Source organism: Beta vulgaris, chromosome 3 (genome assembly GCF_026745355.1).
Source record: "Beta vulgaris subsp. vulgaris cultivar EL10 chromosome 3, EL10.2, whole genome shotgun sequence".
NCBI classification, from domain to species: domain Eukaryota; kingdom Viridiplantae; phylum Streptophyta; class Magnoliopsida; order Caryophyllales; family Amaranthaceae; genus Beta; species Beta vulgaris.
Window position 1 is genome coordinate 2074470 of NC_079204.1, and position 21486 is coordinate 2095955.

Below are 21486 nucleotides of genomic sequence, written 5' to 3' on the forward strand. Positions count from 1 at the left end.
TGATTAATGTCTTTGCCCACTGACAATCCCTCCGAGGTATGTATAATTCGAAGTAAGAAACATAAGACTACAGTTTAACTAGCTAGAGTATCCCAAACTGATTTCACTGTTCTTAGTCTCATGGCTGTGGTATTGTAACTATGATAGTCAGTGCTCTAAAACTTTGGAGTCATAATTAAATACCATGATACAAATTCATAAATTATACTCCTTCCGTTTCATAATGTATAGTGTTTGCTCCTTGTGTTTCACGGGAATTAAGAAAGGTGAAACATGTTATCATTTACTATATTAATTAATAATGTATGTATATTGGTAAGCTAATTGTAATTCTGTGTATGTTATTAATTTACTTTACTTGGAAGGAATCGAGCCTCTCGAATGCTTGCTAACTATCCTTTGTTACTATAATTCTCAAATCATTTGTTCAGGTGTCACCTTAATCTCTTAATTTCATTTATCAGATTTCAATTTATAATAGATGTGAGGTGTGATTGTAGAAAGCCCATAAAAGGATCCCTGGATGGTATACATCAGATAAAAAAGCGCCCAAAGACACTTAAGCATTTTTGAAAAGTGTGGATTTTGAAAGACCAAATTATAAAATAATTGGAACACTTAAATTTGCTTTTCTACGATATTGATTGCAAAAAATATGTATATAATACCAAGATGTGTAAAGTCAGAGCCAACAGATAAAACCTTCCACAAAGAAATGATTGTCCGAAGCAAGGCGGTATGAAACTTGAAACAGTACAAGAGCTAATTGAATATACTTCCAAGTTCCAAGTCGTAGTATATACATACCGGTTATAGCTTGCAGTTCTACCATCATAGAGCCAACCAAATCGACCCTCATACTCACAAGTCATAGCAAAAGATGGTACAGGGAAGACTTACCAACACATTGATTTGAGTGGAGCCACGAGTAAAGGTGAACAAAAAGTAATCAGAGTATGATTGCAAGAACCCATACCCTTTCAAAGCCCTGATCAATTTCGCAAACCAACATCGGGGAGCCTGTTTTAACCCATATAAAGATTTACGCAAGCGACAGACAAGATTAGGATCAAAACGAGCAAAGCCAGGAGGAAGTTTCATGTAAACCTCCTCATCAAGATCCCCATGTAAAAAAGCATTATGTACATCAATCTGGTGAAGCTCCAAATTTTTGGAAGCAGCAATAGCAAGGAAAACCCGAACTGTAGTCATCTTGGCCACTGGAGCAAAAGTCTCGGTATAATCAATGTCCGCCTGCTGATGATTTCCAAAGACAACCAAACGAGACTTGAGACGTTCAATACGTCCATCGGAATGATATTTGATGCGATAAACCCACTGACTACCCAAAGCATGTTTTCCCGGGAGAAGGGGTTCAAGAGTCCAAGTGTCATTGTCCTCAAGAGCGTGGATCTCCTGTCGCATGGAGGCCCGCCAGCAGTCATGTTTCATAGCTTCTTTGAAAGAACATGGTTCCTGTTCAGAAATAAGAGCTGCAAGAAACTTCCGGTAATTCACAGAACAATTGTCACAATTTACCTAGTGAGTCAAGGGATAAGGACCTGAAGCTGGAAGGATGGAGAAGGAGAAAGAGATGACGAACTTATACGGGAGCACTGATGGCATGGGTGACGTAGTCACGAAGGCGAGTGGAGGGTATTTTGTCACGAAGCCCACCACCCAAGGCCGCCAGCGGAGAAGAAGGATAAATCGGATCAGAGGGGGGAGAAGTATGGACCGTGTCAGTAGGCGGTGAATGGGCAGCAGAAGAAGGCCCAAGAGAGAGAGGCGGGTGAGGGGTAGAGAATGGGGTAAGATGCATAAGGCAAATCTGGGCCAGGCGCGGAAGAGGGGAGCGGATCGGTAGCAGGGGGTTAATTTGTGGGCTGGGCCGAAGAAGAGGGTGAAGGAGAAAAATTAATAGGAGCGGTGGGGATGGGCTGGGTAGGAGGAATTTTATGGGGCGCATTTTGTGGCTGGGCAGAAGGGATAGAAGGAGTGTCGGGCGGCTGGACCGAACATGAGAGTGGGGGCAAATTTTGTGGGGCGTCATATTCGTCGAAATCATAGTGAATGTAGGGGTTTCAGGAAACATTTCTTGTGGAGCTATGTTAACATCTTCTAGAGACAAAAATGAAAAAGTAGCCTCAAAGAAGTTAACATCTCTAGAGAAAAAAAATTCACGAGTGTCAAGATCATACAACTTCCGCCCCTTTTTGCCAAAAGGATAACCGAGAAAAAGACATTTACGGCTACGACTAGCAAATTTATCCCCCTTTGTTTTTTTATTATGAGCGAAAGCAAGACAACCAAAGACACGATTAGCATCATAGGCAGGAATTCGACCAAATAAGCATTCAAAAGGAGACTTGCCATTGAGTAATAAAGACGGAGTGCGATTAATGAGATGAGCAGCAGCAAGAACAAATTCCCCCAAAAAATAGATAGGTAAGTGAGCTTGAAAATGTAAGGCACGGGCTACATTTAGAATATGTTGATGTTTACGTTCTATCCTTCCGTTTTATTCTGGGTACCCACACAAGAAGTTTGAAAAAGAATGTCAGTGGCTAGAAAAATACTCAATTAAGCAATTGAATTCAGTTCCGTTATCACTTTGGACAATTTTAATGGTTTGAGAAAATTGACGATCAACCATAGCAACAAAGGACATAAAAACAGCAAACACCTCCAATTTATCAATCAAAAGATATGTCCATACAGCTCGAGAATAGTCATCAACAATTGTTAAAAAATAACGAGAGCCACTGGAGGAAACATGCCGATATGGCCCCCATAAATCACAATGAATTTTCTCAAAAATACGAGAAGCACGAGTATCACTAGAAGGAAATTTGTGTCTGGAATGCTTAGAACGAAAACAAATCTCACAATTAGGATCTAAACTACCCTTATTATTGCAGAGAGGAGAGAGTAATTTTACGACTTTTTCAGAGGGATGGCCCATGCGGCAATGCCAGAGCTCCGAAAACGAAGTGGAAGACGGAAGAGAGACATGATGGACGGAATCAGTGCCGGTAAAGTAGTATAAGTCGTCCTTCCTCATCCCCGTTCCAATCAGTGCCTTCATGGGGTCCTGTATGACACACATATAAGACGTAAATTGAACATCACACTGTAAATCATCGCTAAGTTGCGATACAGAAAGTAAATTGCAGTTCAAATTTGGAATAAAAAGAACATTGTTAAGAGTTATATGAGACGTTAAGCAAACCGAACCAACCATGGTGGAAACAATAGAAGTACCATTGGGAAGGCCAATCGGACAGTCAAAATATTTTACATTAAATAACCAAGAATCATTACCAGTAACATGATGAGTAGCACCAGTATCTATAATCCACAAAGTGTTATCAAACGTACCATTCAAGTGGTTAGAAGACACAGGAGCATTACCAAATAGGCCCGCAAGAGCTTTCCACTGATCGGGGATGAAGAGAGGAGCCGCAAAGCTGCAGCCCGGTACGGTGGAGGCAGCACCCGAGCTGTTGGAAGCAGCCATAACAGGCTCGGCAGCCACGACGTTGGCGCGAGCAGGAGGCTTGCCGCGGCCAGCACCCTTATTTGGGTCAGGACGATATCCATGTAACTTGTAACAGTGAGAGGCCCCATGGCCCTTCTTTTTACAATGAGTGCAAGTAAGGTGAGCCCAACAGGAAGAGGTATCGTGGCCTTGCTTGTGACACTGCCCGCATATGGGCCGAGAGGACCCACGACCAGCAGGTGGGGGGCCGCGAACAGAGAAGCCGAGAGCTTCGGTAGGCTTGTCAAGAGGGGCGGATTGGGAGGCTCGAACCCTTTCATCTTGGATGGCAAGATGATAGGCCCGATCAAGGGTCGGTAAGGGTTCCATGAATGAAATATTAGAATGCAAATTACCATAAAATTCAGAATTCAAGCCCATCAAAAACTCATGCAATCTAGAGGTTTCACGCCGTTGATTATGAAGATCACAAGCAGTACATTTAGCACAACAAGAACATGTGGTAAGGGGTTCAAGGAGAGAAAGTTCCTCCCATAAAGCATTCAATTGACCAAAATATGTGGAAATAGACATGGTACGAGTTTGTTCACAACGGGCAATAGATGATTTTATTTGTTGTATGCGAGGGCCCTTAACAATTGAAAAACGTTGACGAAGATGATCCCATAAACGTTTAGGATCACGAAATTTAGTTAATGTACTTTTTACCTCAGGAGTTATGGTGTTTGTGATCCACGACACGAGCATGGCCTGAATGGTAAGCCAATCACTTTTGGTGCAAAGAGGAAGAGGCGCATAGATAGGGCCATCCACAAAGCCGAATTTACGCCGAGCAACTAACGCTAACTGAATATCAGAAGCCCGATCCGCATAATTGTCATGACGAAGTCGGGTAGGAGTAAGAAAATCACCAGGCCGATCTTGAGGGCCGAGATTAAACGGTGAAGAGGAATCGTTTTGGGGGCAGTGGCGGAGGGGCATCCTCGCCAGCCATGCCGATTAGTTTTGGTTAAAAAAAAAATTAGGTTTTGATGATGGTTTGTAGAACCTGCTGTGATACCATGACAGAATGTAGAAGAAGGAAGAAGATTTTGACATGTGTTATTAATGTGAAACAATCTCCCTGTATATTAATAGGGAGGCACATACAAAAAGATAGGAATACTTCCTAAAAGATAGGAATACAAGTTAAGGAAAATAATCCTAACAAATCATAACAAATCATGCCTAGAATATCTCAACACATTGCTTTTTATTATTATCTCGCAATCTCTTCTTGACTTGGAGTCTACACAAGCTTTCTTTTATGGCTTATCATTATCTTGCAATCTCTTCTTTGTCATCTCCAACTTTGAGTCTACACAAGCTTTTTTGCATTGCTTGTTATTATTATTATCTTGCAATCTCTTCTTTGTCATCTCCGACTCAATAGGACCAGTAGTTAAATTCGGGAAAATCTCGTTTAGATCATCGTTCAACCCAAATCTCATGTCCCATAAAGATGCATTTTCTTTCATGTTGCTGCAAAATATCAACTAAATAAAATAAGAATGATGGAATAAGAAGTAATATTGAGAACTAGATAATGAAAGCAAGGCATGCGCGAACAACGTAAAAGAAAATTGATACATAATAACTTTATATACGTGATATGGCACCAATCTTTAGTGAATTGAAACCAAAGCTTCATCATCTAACCTTATCGACTAAGAATACATGATCATATAAACATTAATCTAATTCTTAGTAAAACTGATATTATCTATGATCAGAGAGACAACTAAGTTTGCACTTTTTTTTAAATATATAGTGTACATGATTAAGAAAATAAAAGTCACTAAGTTTGCTATGCTCATGAAATGCATGTTGTTGCATAGCTTGTTGCATATTATGTTGATCTTGTTCTTGGTTTTCTCTGAGTTGAAGTTCTTAATTTATGATATGCAACTGTGAGATATAATAGTACTCTAATCTTTGTTTCTTATCTTACCTTTAATCTTAGTGGTTATCGAAATTTGTAATTTGCGTAAACTTGCTGAATAATCAGATGATGACCTTCTTTTGTTTTGCCCTTGGCGTACGTTTCTTTAATGATTCAGTATGGTGAAGTGATCTGATAAATTTTATGGCAACTTGGAAGAGGATGTTAATGACAAGTAGTTAGTGTATACAAACTTGAGGCTGAGTATTTGGTGGTATACCGTGTACGTAGATGGAAGGGGAAGAAGAAGTGTATGCTCAAAAATTATTGTTTAGGAACTTGTATAAATGGAATCAAGCACTTTCTTGAATGCATTAGCTAGCTATCAATTTTGAAGCTGTAGACGATGTAGTTCTAAAAGGAGGGTCTAGACGTGGTGTGCATATAAGTGTTGGCGAAGTAACTTCTTGATTGTTGGGTGCAACACCATACGTAGGTTGAGAGGCACCCCTCCAGTCGCTTTTGTTGAGGCGTAAGGGAAGCCATTCTAAGTGGAGAAGCAAGTGAAGTAATGAAGAGAGACAAGATCCAAGAAAGCTCTAGTAAAAGAGGGAAAGAGAAAGAGAGGAGACACGTGAATGAATTAATTGGTGTTAATTAGGGTTCAACTATTAGTCAATTAGGATTTAGTTAACGTGAATTAGGTTAATTAGTGGTTATTTGGATTAATAAGGTGGATTTAAGCTTAATGACTACAGGAATTGACCGCCATTAGTCATTAAGGGTATTATGATATATTTAAAAAATCTCAGGGGCACCTTATGTATTTTTGAAACTACGAGGGAACCTGTGCATCTTTTTAGTCTTTTCCAACTTGTACAAGATGTTTAAAACTTTTGCTCCTCCCCTCCCCCTCCAAACTTGTGAGTTGTGACTAGGCGAGTGCTCCACTTTTGCGTGTGATACTTTCTTGTTCTATCCTTAAGGTATTTATGGCATACCAATCATTGTGGATTACAGTTTAGTGACATTTTTACGCAAAGAAAAGGCCAAGACGTGAAGTATGCTCCAAAATAGTGACATATCGAATAACTTTGCCTTGTCAGCAAACAATAAGAAATAGTACATTTCATGAAATAAATTACATCATTTGGTTACTGAATCAAAATAACCAAAGCATAGGGTTACTAACAAGAATTTTCCAAAAGAGAATTTATGTTTAAATTATTTATTTGTGAGATATAAAATTTTCATTTGTTGCATTTAAAACAAAATGGAGGAAGTACTATGTTTTAAAATAATTATTGGTATATTTTCCCCAGTTAACTGAAATAGTTGTATTCATAGGTGATAGGCTGATAGGCGAGTGATATTGCCACTTTGACATCATTTTTTTTTTAATCTCAGGGATAGTAGGATTGAGTCTCACCTCTTGCAAATGGGATCTCCATATACCCCCACATGTTTATATGTACTCCTCACTTTAAAAAAACTATAAGTGTAAGATATCAAACACGTGACTTTTGAAATGAAAAATAAGAGCTTAACCATCAATACACTATGACTTTGTTGTCTAATGTTTCAAATAAAATATGATGAAGTCTTGTAATAATTATAATTAACTAAAAAAAACTTAAACAAGTATATACGTATCTAATACTCTTATTACATAACTTATAAGAAAATATTAATATCGTATTCTCTTACCACAATTCCTTTTAAATGTATCGTTTTCAAATTCAAGTCTTTCATTTTTCTTTTACTTATCGCATCGTGATGTCAAAATAAATTTTGAAATTAAAAAATAATAATATATTTATTTATTGTAACTGACTCGAGGCATTAGTCGGTTAAAAAAAACTAGTTATAGGCTTATAGCATCAAAACAAGTAGATAGTTTTCTCTCATCCTCCATAGGTTAGAACCCCACCCACAGTCACACGTAGTACCCAACTATTTTCGACGCCGTTTCATACTCTTCCTTTGCTTTGCTTCTTCTCCGAGAACCTTCCGACAAAATTCCCCTTTCTTCTTCCTCTCACTCTTTCTCCTCTCCAATTTCATCTCTCTCTAGATTTCGTTCCAAGATGTCGCTAATTAGGGTTTCAGGAAGAGCGTCAAAAACAGCGTTCTCTCATTCTCGGACTTACTTTCTCTCTTCTCAATCATCTCCTCGTCACCAAATCTCCAACATTTCCGACAAGGTAATTCATCGTCATCTTCATGTTTTTTTATATTTTATTTTATGTTATTTCACCTTCTTTTGGTTAAGCAGGGTTTTACTAGGGTTTAAGAATTACCAAGTTTACTGTTTGGATCGTTTTATTATAAATTAAGGTCTATTCTTGTTGATACTATGCATTTTTTACTCAAGTTATTGCTTTTAGTTTCTCAATTGAGGTATAACTTGATGTGGTGCTTTTTTTTGTTGCTAATTCTGTGAACTTGGCACTCGAAATGTCATAAAGAAATATCTCGTAAGGATTAGATTATGTTCCAATCTGTCCGTTGTTGCACCCCGTAAGGATTATTATATTATACTTCTTTATGACGTTTCGAACAAGGTAATTTATCGTCGTTCTGATGATTTGTTGTCTTGATGTTATTGACCTTGTTTTGTTAAGCAGGGTTTTACTAGAGTTTAAGGTTTAGTAAGTTTATTGTTTGGATCGTTTTGTTATAAATTAAGCTCTATTATTGCTAATACTATGCATTTTTTAATTCAAGTTGTTGCCTGTAATATCTTAATCATCTCAAATGATACTTTTAACACCAAAGACATGTATAAAATTTTTCAACATGTGAACCGAGTTCGTTGGAACACCAAATTTCAATCCATCACCATTGAATTTGTGATCTATCTTCGATTTTTAGCAATGTGTGTTATGCTCCTTTCTCTTGATAGTTGTGGGGTTCGGAAAAGACATGTTGTTCAGGGTACGCTTTGATGGTGATTTTATTGTTGTTGGTAATTGTTTTAGTGTGTGGCTCTCATTCTCTCTCTATCTTCCAATCTGTGCGCATTGCAGTTTTGATTGTGGTGGATGTTATTGTGTAGGTGATGGGTTTAGGTGGTCTTGGTTTTGGACTTTGGTTGTGGGTAGGTGGTGTTGTTGTCTTTGTGGTTGTTGAATTTGTGATGGGAGAATATAGGGATGCCAATATCTTGAGTTTGAAGGAAAAGAGGCTGGAGAATGAGTTGGGTTGGGTTCTACTTGGAAGGGGGTGGGTGATTTAGTTGAAGGGGAGGGGTGGTACTCATGATACTTTGGGTTAGGAGACAGAAAGCAAAGTGAGGGAAGGTTGGGACTAGGAGGCGATGCTCATAATGTTAGGGTTTAAGTCAGAGTATAGCAAGGATAAAGGGAGGGGTTGATGAGGGAGGGATTGATTAGGAGGGGTGGGTCAACTAAATGTTATAGTTAGTTGGTAAAAGAAAACAGTTAAGTTCATACAAAATAGGAATGTTGCGATTATAAAGAAACATCCCTAAAAGAATGAATATCAACTATTGAGAACAGAGGATGTATATCAGTGATATCACAATTACCATCAAAAAACTTGTAATTCGTTTGTCCGTGCCATCAGTCATCATTAAGCCCCCATCGTCTAACATTACAAAGAATGCCACAAAAGATTGAGTCCAAGCATGAAAAGAAGCTCAATCTACTTCTAGTAATACTATCTGTTCACCACTGAGGCAACAAAAGGTTGTTCTTCAAATTAGTCATTGGTCGCCAGTAAATGGGGACCTGCTCACTTTTCTCAGCAACCAGTATACCATAACGACGTGTAACAAAAATTTCCTTTTATTAACCCGACCCCCACCCCCTCAGAAAAAGCATCTCTACACAACCTAAGACATAATCTCACATAATTGGCCAAATTATGAACAAAGATTGCCAATTGGCAAAGTGTATTACAAAGCCAACCAAATATAGTACCGAAACAGCCCAACTGCATTATCACTAAGGCTCTGTTTTCATCCACTTATTTTTGCTATAGTTAGCTTATTTTGGGAAACTTAAGTCACTATAATGAAAGCGAAGTCATAAAATTCCTTAACAAAACCCCAAGAGAGAAGAAAGTAAGAATGTCGACATTCATACTAGTGCTGTCAAAAAATAAAATAAAATTGCAGATTAGATCCCCATGAATAAATTGAAGCTCTAATCTAATTAACAGATTTACCTCACATTAGAGCTAGATAACATGTCAAGCTTTAATTTTCAAATTTGAAACTACATCTAGTTAGGAGAAATCCAAAAAAAAAAGAATACAACAAATAGAAACCACATTTCAACATTGAAAATATGATGACTTTAGCTAGTAATTGCATAGAATAAGAAGCAAGAGCTCGGCTATTCGATAAACCCCCTAAATCATAACTTACTTGATAAAATAAAAAGTTGATGAAAAATCAGTAACATCGAAAAAGATAATGAATCATGAAAGCGACGATGAAGTACTCGCAGTTTGTGTCATAGAGAGTCTGAATGTGATAACAGAGGGGAGGAAGATGGAATTTGTGCTTATTAAGAGGAGAAGGAAAAGAGAATGTAGTTCCGGCACAGGATAGACGTTGTTCTTGAAACACTTCTTGAAATAGTGACATCTTTGAAGTTTTGAGTTGCAAATTCTAGGGAGAGAAGGTTCATTTCTTTTATGTTATAATATTAATTAAGTTAAGCTTGATGTAGTGGAAATGATTGCACCATTCAACCTCAATGTTAGGGGTTCATATCCCCACTAGGTGCACCTTAGAGGAGGAGATCCCCTTACCCTTCCTCCCACTCCCAAAGTGTTTAGCCTACTAATTGTGGTGGGGTTGACCTCCCAAAGGTTTCGGCTGGGTTACGCCTTGGTGAGGCTCGTCTTTTGCATAATGGACTTCATAGTGCTCTTGTTTTCTCAATTATGGTATGTCAACGTTCACATCCCTTGAACATGGGCAGGGAACACCTGCACTGGAAACGAGGGATCATGGTAATGTTGATGCCAGATGAGTCTCCTACAAAGTTCATTTTTCAGTCCATTTCTCTGCGAAGCTAGCAGAGAAAATAGCAGGCTCCCACATTGTTTGTCTCGCTTTGCTTTCCTTTTCCATTTCTAATCCTACTGTTCATGGGTGTTTTATGGCTTTGTTCAATGGTTTAAGTCCAACTTTGTGAAATTTGCTTAAAATTTGGTATCTGCAGGTCTATGGTTTTTTAGGTGCTGGTGGACCCCACTCCTTTTCTACGACCATTTTTGGATTGACTAGGGTCGTTGGAGGCCCCTGCATAAAAGACGGTACCTTTGGTTTTGTTCTAGCACTTCCGGAAATTTCCCTTCCCTGAACTCCCCAAAAAGAGTATTGACTTTTGCCTTTTCTTCGTGTTTCGCCTCGATGAGCAGTCCATTACAATTGCTGGTTACAACATAGAATTCCAATTAGAGCATTTGGTGCTGCAAGGCTTATTCATGGCTCGGGTATTCATCCTTCTCATTTATTTGTTTGTTTTGCAATTAACTTTTTTTCCATCCCTTTTCCATTTTTGACTGACTTGAATAGTTTGTGAAAGAAGAAACATATTGATTCGAATAATTACGAATACTTTTTTTTTATCAACTTAGCAATGTTGCTTATCTTGTCACTTGATTCCCATCCTCTTTGATCCTCGGTCTTTAGAGGCTAGACCATTGCTTCACATGAGAAAATACATGTTTATTTTTCTTTCTGGGGCTGGGGGGTTGTTCTGTGATGGGTGTGTTACTTGCGAACAAACACTGACGTACTCCCACCATCCTTATTGTCCTCTTTAGGTCTGGACATGCATAGTAAGAGTAAATAATAGAGAAGCGCAAGAATGTTGAGTAGAATAGTAGATAGAGTAAGAATAAAAAATTGGTTGAGAAGAGAGAGAGAGAGGGGGGGGGGGGGAGGAGCGAGGAAGGGGGGAGAGAAAGAGGGGGGGGGGGAAGGGGGGATGAGAGAGGCTTGTTGGCGATCCCTACATCACATGAAAATGAAGGAAGTGTGTGAGAGAGACACTTAATAGAGGGACTCACATCGTATATATTGAGTTGGTTGGGTGGACTCACATCACATGCTTCTTTATTCTATAACGGTATAACCATCTACCACCAAATTGACTTTGGTATTCATAGTGGTTGCGTATTAGGCTGAAATTTATATTCTTTGAAATTATTATGATGTCCTTACTCATTAGTGCCTTAGTTTTTGTATAGAAATATCTGATACTAAGTCCGAGTGTTTGTCTGATAGCTGTTATGTCAAAGAATTATTATGACATTCTCGGCGTGGGCAAGAATGCAACTCAATCTGAACTCAAGAAAGCTTTCTATGCGGTATGCTCTCAGCTTAACACCTTTTCTATGAAATTATAAACACTATTTGACAATTGAAATTAATAACTTTTAGTTTTTTTTGGTCTGTGAAAAGTTAGATTTTTTTCCTACCTCCTTTGAAAGTTGCAGGGTGCAAGTTAGTATGGTAAAATATTGGTGTGATGAGGGTAGTAAAAAGAAAAATTCTGATGACTCCCATTATTTGAACTTCCATGTCATGTCTGATTTATACTTTTCTCTATTCATGGGTGTGAATGAGCTACAGTTAGCAAAGAAACATCATCCCGACATGAATAAAGATGATCCGGATGCTGAAAAAAAGTTTCAGGAGATTAATAAGGCCTATGAGGTATGTCTGATCCAAATCCAGTAGACGAAACATAAAATTTGTCTTTCTGTTACAGGGAGTCAGGGATTATATATATACACGTACAGATGCATCATGTCTCTTTCTGTTGTTGTACAGGTTTTGAAAGACGAGCAAGAACGTGTAGCTTATGATCAGGTAAGCAAGAACGTGCAATTTGTTTTTATCAGAAGAATAACAATGCATGACTATCGTAGGTCTTAATCTGTCACTTGGGAACTACTTTTTTTAATCTACTGACTATTGTGTATGTACGCTAAATTTTATGATGTGTCTGGAATTGTGCTTGTAAAATGTAATCCAAAACTGAAATGTAATCAGTTTACTATCGTTTTTAGTTCATTTCATTAATATCCATAGTTTTTGTCCTCTCTCAGGTGGGGTTTGGTACAAAAAATTTATGCACTTGGTAATGGAATGGAAACATGTTTTCTTTTTTCTCTATATTTGCTTTGTATTTATGTTTTCCATTTAACGTTTTCTGAGGGTATTTGATTGCCTCAAATTTGATACGATCTTGCCGTAGTGATGACAAATTTCGCTGGCTAGGGGAAACTTAAAAAATGAAGACACCTAATAGAGCCTTGCCAATAGACGTTCACGCTTACCACCAGAATCGATCTATCATACACCATCTTCATCAGTTTTCCACCGTTAGTCATGAATAAATCACTGTCACCAATGGATAAAATGCGGAGGACAGCCTAGAGAGACAAAAACCCAAGTTGAGAGAACCTAGTTTTGACTATTAAGTATTAATGACTATGATAATTCATTAATACAGCAAGAAAGTGATGCCATTTGCTGTTGAATTCCAATAGTTTTATACTAACTTGTCAATTGTTGAGCCGTGAAAATAACTCAAGTTACACTTTGGGAGAAAGAAAAGGAACAAATAGTCTCAATGGAAGGAAACTCAGGGGAGAACAAAGAGAAGGGTAAGGATGAAGGAGGAGACAGAAAATGTGGGGATGTACTAACTACTAACATGCAAGAGCAAGAAAGAGAGAGAAATTGATCTTGATTAGATAACAATAGGGATTGGAATTGGTGGGGTTTGGATTTGGGCTTGTATGTCAATTAGTAGAATGAGTTAATAGAGAAGGAAGAAAAAGTTGATGAACCAAACATTTTTTTTCTCAAGGAAACTATTAAAAATTAGTCCATTCATCCCCTTAACTCAATCCATTCTCTTTCTTATACAATACTTGTCTACTTGAATCAAAGAACCTCTTAATATAATCAGTTTATTTTCTCTTTTTTAGTTTAATCATTGATGTCCATAGTATTTTGTCCTTCCTTTAGAATACCTTCTAACAGTGAGCCTCTCATTATCTTTATATTTCTGTCTCCTTTTATGATGTTTTGTAACAAACATGTTTTGTGAAAGCAAGTTGACATGGTATTAGAAACTGTGGAAGATGTTTGTGTGTGTAGAAAAAACTTAGTAATACGTTCTTATATGGAAGAAATTGATTCATCAAAGTGTATGATGTGTTACCAACTAATTTTCTATTGTCTTTTAAGGATCCCTGCCTATAGTTTATGCATACTTTAATTTATTGCACTAAGAAGCTTAGAACTTGAAAGTAGTGCTTTTTGATGCTTCTCATAGGTTGATTTTTGACTTTTGAATACGGCATAGCACTACTTGATGAAAGGTATATTTGTTAATGTAGTACTTAAGCTAATATTTCTAACTTTTTTTTTTTCCTTAAGAAGTTGAGTTGATGTATCAAAGCTGTCAGTTTCTTGGACATGCTTGTATGCTTTATGTTGCTATGTTGGCACGTCTGTTGGAGCCATTACATTGATTTTGAGTGACCATTTCATCACTGAGTTCCAAGCCTTGTGTTTAATTTCATTAATATTACCAAAGGGATTACGGGGTTAACCCTGTAGTCTTGTGGCTGTTTATTGTTCTAAACTAAAGAGTACCTTCTATTCAAGTTACTGATGTTTGTTGTTTCCTTGTATTGTGTTCAATGTAGATGGGCCATGATGCATATGTACAAGGCAAAGAATCTGGTGGTCCTAATCCTTACGAAAGCGGTGGCTTTAATTTTCAGGATCTTTTCCACAATAACCCTTTCGATGTAAGGAGTTAAAGTTACTTACATTTTAATGGACATAATTTTTTTATTTTATTTTTTATGTATACGTTTATTTTTAGTTTGTTGGCAATTTGTTGATGTGTGCAATATTGAGAAGTTGATTGGAACTTGGTTTTTTCTTATGAAGAGCCCTTATCTTTTTATTCATTTTTTAGAATGTGGTCTGTTGATAGTGTCAACTAGTTGAGTTGGGATTGTGAAAACATTTTTGAATGTTTGGACAATCCAAGTTTCAGTTTCTTTTGTCATAAAACCGATACAAGATTCTGAGAGTTGGGGCTCCTTTGGTATCAAGGGAGTTTATGTGCACATAATTCACGTTGAAACCCTCCTTGCTATATATAAGAGGGATGTGTTGGAGAATCTGTATCTTGCTATGCTGATGAATAATGGGTCTGTGAATGAAATGCGTCTTGTTGCATAGCTTGCTACCTTATCTCTTGTTTCTGGTTTTCTCTGACTTGAAGTTCTTAATTTATGATATGCAACTGTGAGATATAATAGTACTCCAGTCTTTGTTTGCATAGCTTGCCACCTTATCTTACCTTTAATCTTAGTTGTTTTCGAACTGTAATTTTCGCAAACTTGCTGAAGAATCAGATGATGACCTTCTTTTGTTTTGCCCTTGGCGTTTCCTTAATGATTCAGTATGGTGAAGTGATAAATTTTCTGGCAACTTGGAAGTGGATGTTAATGACAAGTAGTTAGTGTATGGAAACTTGAGGCTAAGTATTTGGTGGTGTAGATGGAAGAGGAAAAAGAAGTGTATGTTCAAAAATTATTGTTTAGGAACTTGTATAAATGGATTCAAGCACTTTCTTGAATGCATTGGCTATCAATTTTGAATCTGTAGATGATGTAGTTCTAAAAGGAGGGCCTAGATGTGGTGCGCATATAGGTGTTGGCAAAGTAACTTCTCAAATGTTGGGTGCAACACCGTACGTAGGTTGAGAGGCACCCCTCCAGTCGCTTTTGTTGAGGCATAAGGCAAGCCACTTTAAGGTTAGAAGCAAGTGAAGAGAGACGAGATATGAACGGAAACCTAATAGACGATCAAATTTTTCTTCAAATAAAATCTTGCCCAAGCAGTCAAGCTTTAAGATTCAACTTCAAGGTGAGGCCGGCAATTAAATGCTTGGTATCTCTTCAATTTCATCTCTGATTTATTGTCTCTAATTGAAGAAAAAATCCTAATCGCAAGTTTGATTAAAAATTGGGTATTTGTGGTCTCTTGTTGCTGGTGATATCCGCCAGCAAGGTCTACAATTATCGTGGCCGATCATTTGTTTTTGGGTAAGTTCTTTTCTTGCTATTCGGTCTTCATTCCACTCTATCCTGTCATCTTTTTCCATCCATATTTCATATCTCTTCATTCTTATTATTCTCATTGATCTGGTTTATTAGTTCAGCTCCTACTCTTTTGTTTATTTAACAGATTTTTCACCAGAGGTTGAAATTGGTTTAATGGAGGTGGTGAAGTGGAGTTTTGGAGGTGTGGAAGGTAATTAAGGTTTGAAGGAGAGAGAGAGACGAGGTTGAAGATGGATGGGAGAAAGAGGCATGGCCATCAGGCCATGTAGCTTCCAAGAAAGCTTTAGTAAAAGAAAAAAAGGGAAAGAGAGGAGAGACAGGAATGAATTAATTGGTGTTAATAAGGGTTAAACAATAGTCAATTAGGATTTAATTAACATGAATTAGGTTAATTAGTGGTTATTTGGATTAATTAGGTTGATTTAAGCATAATGACTACCGGAGTTGACCGCCATTAGTCATTAAGGGTATTATGATGTATTTAAAAAACCTCAGGGGCACCTTATGCATTTTTTAAACTACGAGGGCACCCTGTGCATTTTTTTAGTCCTTTTCAACTTGTACAAGATGTTTAAAACTTCTGCTCCCCTCCAAATTTAATTGACTTGTGAGTTGTGACCTAGGTGAGTGCTCCACTTTTGCTTGTGACTAGTGACTCAGGTACTCACCTGAGCCTCTCCTCCTGTCAGTTCCACTTTTTCTTTTGCTAAAGGCTTTTAGTATTTAATGGTTTCAATAACCACTTACTTTGAACTGGTATTCATTTTACTTAGATTTTGGCTCTTTTACTGGAAACTAGTACCTCAAAGTAAAAAAAAAAATAGCAAAAGAACAGCTCGCCTATGGGATGCACTCGGCTTTGCTTTGCACCTAGGCTTCTGAGACTCTTTGCACCTCAGTGGGCCTGGCTCACTCTAAAACTAAGGTAGATAAGATCGTGCATGATTATATAGTGCAAGGAAGTGGTTGTGTTTACATTTTTTTTGGAAGTATTTGAAGGGTCCTCCGGGCTTTTCATTTTCTGATGTCTTTTTTTTTGTTAGCTATCAAAAACTAGACAATACTCTCTTTTTTAATTTGTAAGTTTTTTCTACAGTTAGTACTGTACTACTGTGTTGCAATCGAATTGGGAATCAGAATGGGTTTCTTTTTATGTTGCCACCCAGGCTTCAGCATGAAAAACTGATCTTGTGACTTTAGAATCATTTAGGATCTTGGTGAGCTTTTAGTGGTATATTCTGCCTAGCTTGTTTATGGTAGTAAGGAAGGCTTCATTTAATAGTACTCAACCCTTCTTTTTTTTTGGTGAACATGCATACATCTAGAAGAGTAGGTACATGTGAGTACTTATCTTTCAGCCAGTTCTGTGATACTTTCTTGTTCTATCCTTGAGGTATTAATGGCATGCCAATCATTGTGGATTACAGTTTACTGACATTTTTACGCAAAGAAAAGGCCAAGATGTGAAGTTATCCTTAGAGTTATCTTTCATGGAAGCTGTTCGAGGATGCTCCAAAACAGTGACATATCGAACAACTTTGCCTTGTGAAGCTTGTGGTATGCTGATCCCCCCAGTGTTATTTAGGTCTTTCTTGAGTCCGAAACTGCACGGTTTCAATTAGCTTGCTCTTTTCTTACATATTCGTCTTTTGTGAACTTTTTAAAGGTGGAACAGGTGTTCCTCCTGGAACCAAACCCGAGACATGTAGGCGGTGTAGAGGGAGAGGCATGGTGAGTGAACATGAAGCACAATCTTTATTTCAATTTCACAGAAATCTACTCTCCTATACCGATGTTTGATTTTCTGATTTGCAGATGTTTATGGAAAAAGGCCCAATCGCCATCCAGACTACTTGTATTCATTGTAATGGAACGGGGAAAACATATACGGTATATTCTATTTGCTTTAGTTTATATTTGAAATAGGCGATCTTCTCTTTACTTTATCACTAAGCTTATTACTTATTGTTTTCAAAATCAAATTAGATCAAACTAAGAAAAATTCAGACCACAAACTCTCTTATTTCTGTTTACTTGTAATTTTTAACCATATATGTTCAACTCCGAAAAACAAAAATTGATTTTAAAAAAATACACATTAAGATGAATCTAACAAGTTTGGACATGATAACATTTTTTTTCCTTACAAATTACTGAAATTAGTGTAAAAGATGGTTAAAGTTTAGTCAAAACGACAAACAGGATACAGGACCAGAAATATCTAGATAAGACCAAACTTTAATAATTTTACACAAGATTACCTTATTTCAGGTTTAGAGAACATATCCGCAGTGCCTAATACATGAAATGATTACTTAGGCCTTGTGGCTTCATCTTATATGTAGCAGTCATGTCATTCTCCTTTCTAATGTGATCATTCCTCTAGTTTGTAGAATATATGGATAATCTCTGTAGATGTTCTATTGGAGATATATGTATCCCTCATGATATGTTTAGACGAGTGTTTGTGCCTAGAATTCGAAAGGGGGATGTGAAAATGAGTAGTGGTTTTAGGCTGTTAGGGAGCCAAACCAAGACCGACCTTAGGTAGGCTGGGCTCGGCAGTTGGCTCGAGCTCGAAGCAAACTTCGGCTCGAAGATCGGCTTAAGAGAGGTTCGAGATGTGTTTGACTCTTAGTAATCACAACAATGGAAGTGGAGACGCAAATACAAAATTTGCGGTCTTTATGTGTGTTGAATACTGTGCTGATTTATTCCTTTAAATATGCCGCATGCAGACACATTGCAAGTCCTGCAGTGGTAATCGAGTGGTGCAGGGATCAAAGTCTGTCAAATTGGATATCATTCCTGGTAAGGGATTCTTTCTAATTGGCGTATCATGCACTCTTTTCTTTGTAACCTTTTATGTTTTGTTTTATTCTATGCCCCTGTCCCTAGATTCCCTCCTGGGAGTTTTTCAAATTTATCATTCTTCCTTCTCTTAATGCTTTAGTGGCACCCGACAGTGCTGGTTAACATAGTACTGTATTCAAAATTAATAAAATTAAAATTTTATATGATATTTTAAATAAAAGACTATTTCTAGATGAAATTATATAACTTTTTTTTTTAAAAAAATATCTAGTTTCAAATTACACACAACGGTCTGGCACATCACTGGGCCAATGACTATTAGTTTTCAGAGTGGAGTAGCTGGGAAATTTGTTAAAATCAAAATGAGTGATCAGTTAATTTCTTACAACTGAATTTTCATTAAAGGCTTAAATATTATTGTCCTAGTTATTTTCTGAAAGCCGTTTCGGAAGTAATATTGGTATTATGGTATGTCTACAGGTGTTGATAATAGTGAAACTATCAAGGTATCTAGAAGTGGTGGGGCTGATCCTGATGGATATGGACCGGGTGACCTTTACGTTATTATCAAGGTATGCTTGGTAATTCTTGTTTCTGGCATTTCTCGTTGGACTTCTTGTGCAGCAATGATCTTACAAAAAGTGCTTATTCAGGTCAAAGAAGACCCTGTTTTCCGAAGAGAAGGTTCTGACATCCATGTTGATGCTGTTCTGAGTATTACTCAGGTTTTCTCTATGTTTCTCTTTCTATATTGGTGAAATGCTTGAATTTGATGAAGTTTTGTTTGTGCTATGCATTGTTATGTTTCTTGCTCTTTGCAAAAGTAGTACACATCAGGACGTACTTATTATAAGAAAAAGTGTGTATACTGGCAGCAAAGAAATTCCAAATCGAAGGGTGGGTTCCTTATTCTAAATCGTCTATTACTAATTAGCCAATCTACTTTTGAATCACATCAATTGAGTTATTTACCCAACAAAAGACACTAGATGAGTTACCATATCCCATTTTCAAAATACGTAGTAAAGTTTTTTGCTTTAACTACACACAACAGGAATTGCATGAAGAATTGCATCACATTACAGGTCATCATTGGACATGGGTCCAATGGGCAAGAGAGTTGCAGCTATGGATGTTGCTTGTATAGAGTATGGTCAAAGGAGGGTTTTCTCATCAGGGGATTCTATAGGGTAAACGAAGTCATTATTGGCAATCCAATAACTTAAGAGCTAAGACCCATTAACGCGAGAAGCCAAAAGCTGGAGTAAAACTAGTTGTGACTGGGGAATCTACATTACACAGCCTATCGTTTACAGAGGCTATAGCACAAAGCATTTGCTAAGGAACTTGATTGCATATGTTATTTCTGACTCTTGGTTTTTAGTTAGATTTGGGCTCCAATTCTTTTTGTTCTGAATTGATATTAGTCTCTTCCTCTGTGTTATGCGTACAGATTTTATTTCCCCCCTATATGCTTTATATTATCCAATCACCAAGAATTTAATCCCTACTGCAGGCAATTTTGGGCGGGACAATCCAGGTTCCAACTCTCACCGGAGATGTTGTCCTTAAGGTTTGTACATCTTTCTTCTGTATACTTTGTATTTTTCCCAGTCTTGAAGATTCATACTTAACTGAACTTTTCTCCCCCCATAAAGGTTCGTCCTGGGACCCAGCCCGGTCAGAAGGTTGTGCTGAAGAAAAAAGGTGAGTAGATGGCATAATTGCATGCTGCAATTTGCTTGTTTTGTTCTGTAAGGTTTTCCGGAGTTGATGAACCCTTTGCCTTATATGTATGATAAAATTGCCGTAAATATATTATTATATCATGTAGGTCGTAGTGAACCGCTTAATACATTTTGCAGAATATTTGATACGAAATTGGAAGTATAGTTTCCAACTCTGTGGTGTGGAAACAGGTCTTTTGCATTTTTATTTGCTGAATCTAAACTAGTGGGGTCATCTCATTACCTGTTGCACCATCTCCTTTCAAGGAAGTCCCTTTCATGTTTTCCTTCTTCACAAACCAAGCAAAATATTTGTAACTCTAGATTTAGAATTCCGGTCATCAAGTGGGCAGCAGAATAATTCAAGGATATAGCCAACATTTCTCGTGCATTTGTTTCATTGAACCCCTCTGTACCATTTCTTTTTTGAAGTTGAAACGTGAAAGCTTGATACAATATGTGATTTCTTGCAGGAATTAAAGCAAGGGGCTCTGCCTCATTTGGTGATCAGTTTGTACACTTCAATGTCAGCATTCCAACGTAAGTTTGCTGAGTTTATCCATTGGCAATATTATTTCTAGGGCATTTACTTGTATGTTTGCGATGGTTTTGGGTTGCCAGCTGAGCCTATGATATATTGATTGTTCAATATTCACGATTTCCTATCTAACGCGAGGGTGCCATTTGGGTGACGAAAAATTGGCAGGAGTTTGACCCCAAGACAGCGGGAACTTGTAGAAGAGTTTGCCAAAGAAGAGCAAGGAGAATATGATAAGCGCGCTGCAGCAGGGGCCTCTAGATAATTCGGATTTTCAAAAACTAAGAGGCAATATATGACTTGCATATTCACACAGGCATCTGAACTAAAGAATGAATAGAACTCCATATTACTCATCCATTTGGTCTAGTTTAGGTTATGATTATTGTTCAAGGTTTTCCTTTGGAGCTGAGTTTGAAGGAGCTGCAGGTTGGGGCCAGAAGCATAAGCAGTTCAGTAGGCTTGAAAAGTTTTGTAGGAAGTAAAATACTAAATTCATTTGATGCTGTTATGTGCAAATTAAAAAATTGGCCGCTATGCCAGGTTTGTAAATATTATCAATGAATGAATGAATTAAACTCTTCTTCATGGACACTTATATTATGTTGTCCTAATTACCCTCTTTTGAGGTTAAGTAATATTATATAATTTCATAACCACAAAATTACACAAAGAATAACACAAAACCATGGACACTTAAATTTACTTTTGTGAGATATAATTATTTAGTATGATTTTTTTGTTTTTCTCGTGCAGTTTTGTACCTTATTAGTGAAAGTCAACCTTAAGTAATCTATAAAGAGTATAACTAACAATTCTTTTTAACAAATTTTTGCCACTA

The 21486-nt window shown here is 37.3% G+C and overlaps 1 protein-coding gene across 2 annotated transcripts; it reads left to right on the forward strand.

Moving 5' to 3' along the window:
• The first annotated feature begins 7318 nt into the window (after positions 1–7318).
• Positions 7319–21243, forward strand: LOC104888014 (chaperone protein dnaJ GFA2, mitochondrial). Of its 2 annotated transcripts, XM_048640780.2 has the most exons (18): positions 7320–7627; positions 10379–10501; positions 10622–10715; positions 10821–10895; positions 11692–11774; positions 12040–12123; positions 12241–12279; positions 14133–14237; positions 16994–17123; positions 17233–17297; positions 17382–17456; positions 18305–18377; positions 18861–18952; positions 19034–19105; positions 19897–19953; positions 20039–20087; positions 20581–20647; positions 20814–21243. In XM_048640780.2, exons 5-18 carry the CDS (start codon positions 11697–11699, stop codon positions 20908–20910), a joined length of 1083 nt encoding a protein of 360 aa, XP_048496737.1. In that variant the 5' UTR covers positions 7320–7627; positions 10379–10501; positions 10622–10715; positions 10821–10895; positions 11692–11696; the 3' UTR covers positions 20911–21243. The 2 variants fall into 2 exon arrangements, with proteins under 2 accessions (XP_048496736.1, XP_048496737.1); XM_048640779.1 differs by lacking the exon at positions 10379–10501 and having other exon boundaries at positions 7319–7627.
• The last annotated feature ends 243 nt before the right edge of the window (positions 21244–21486 follow it).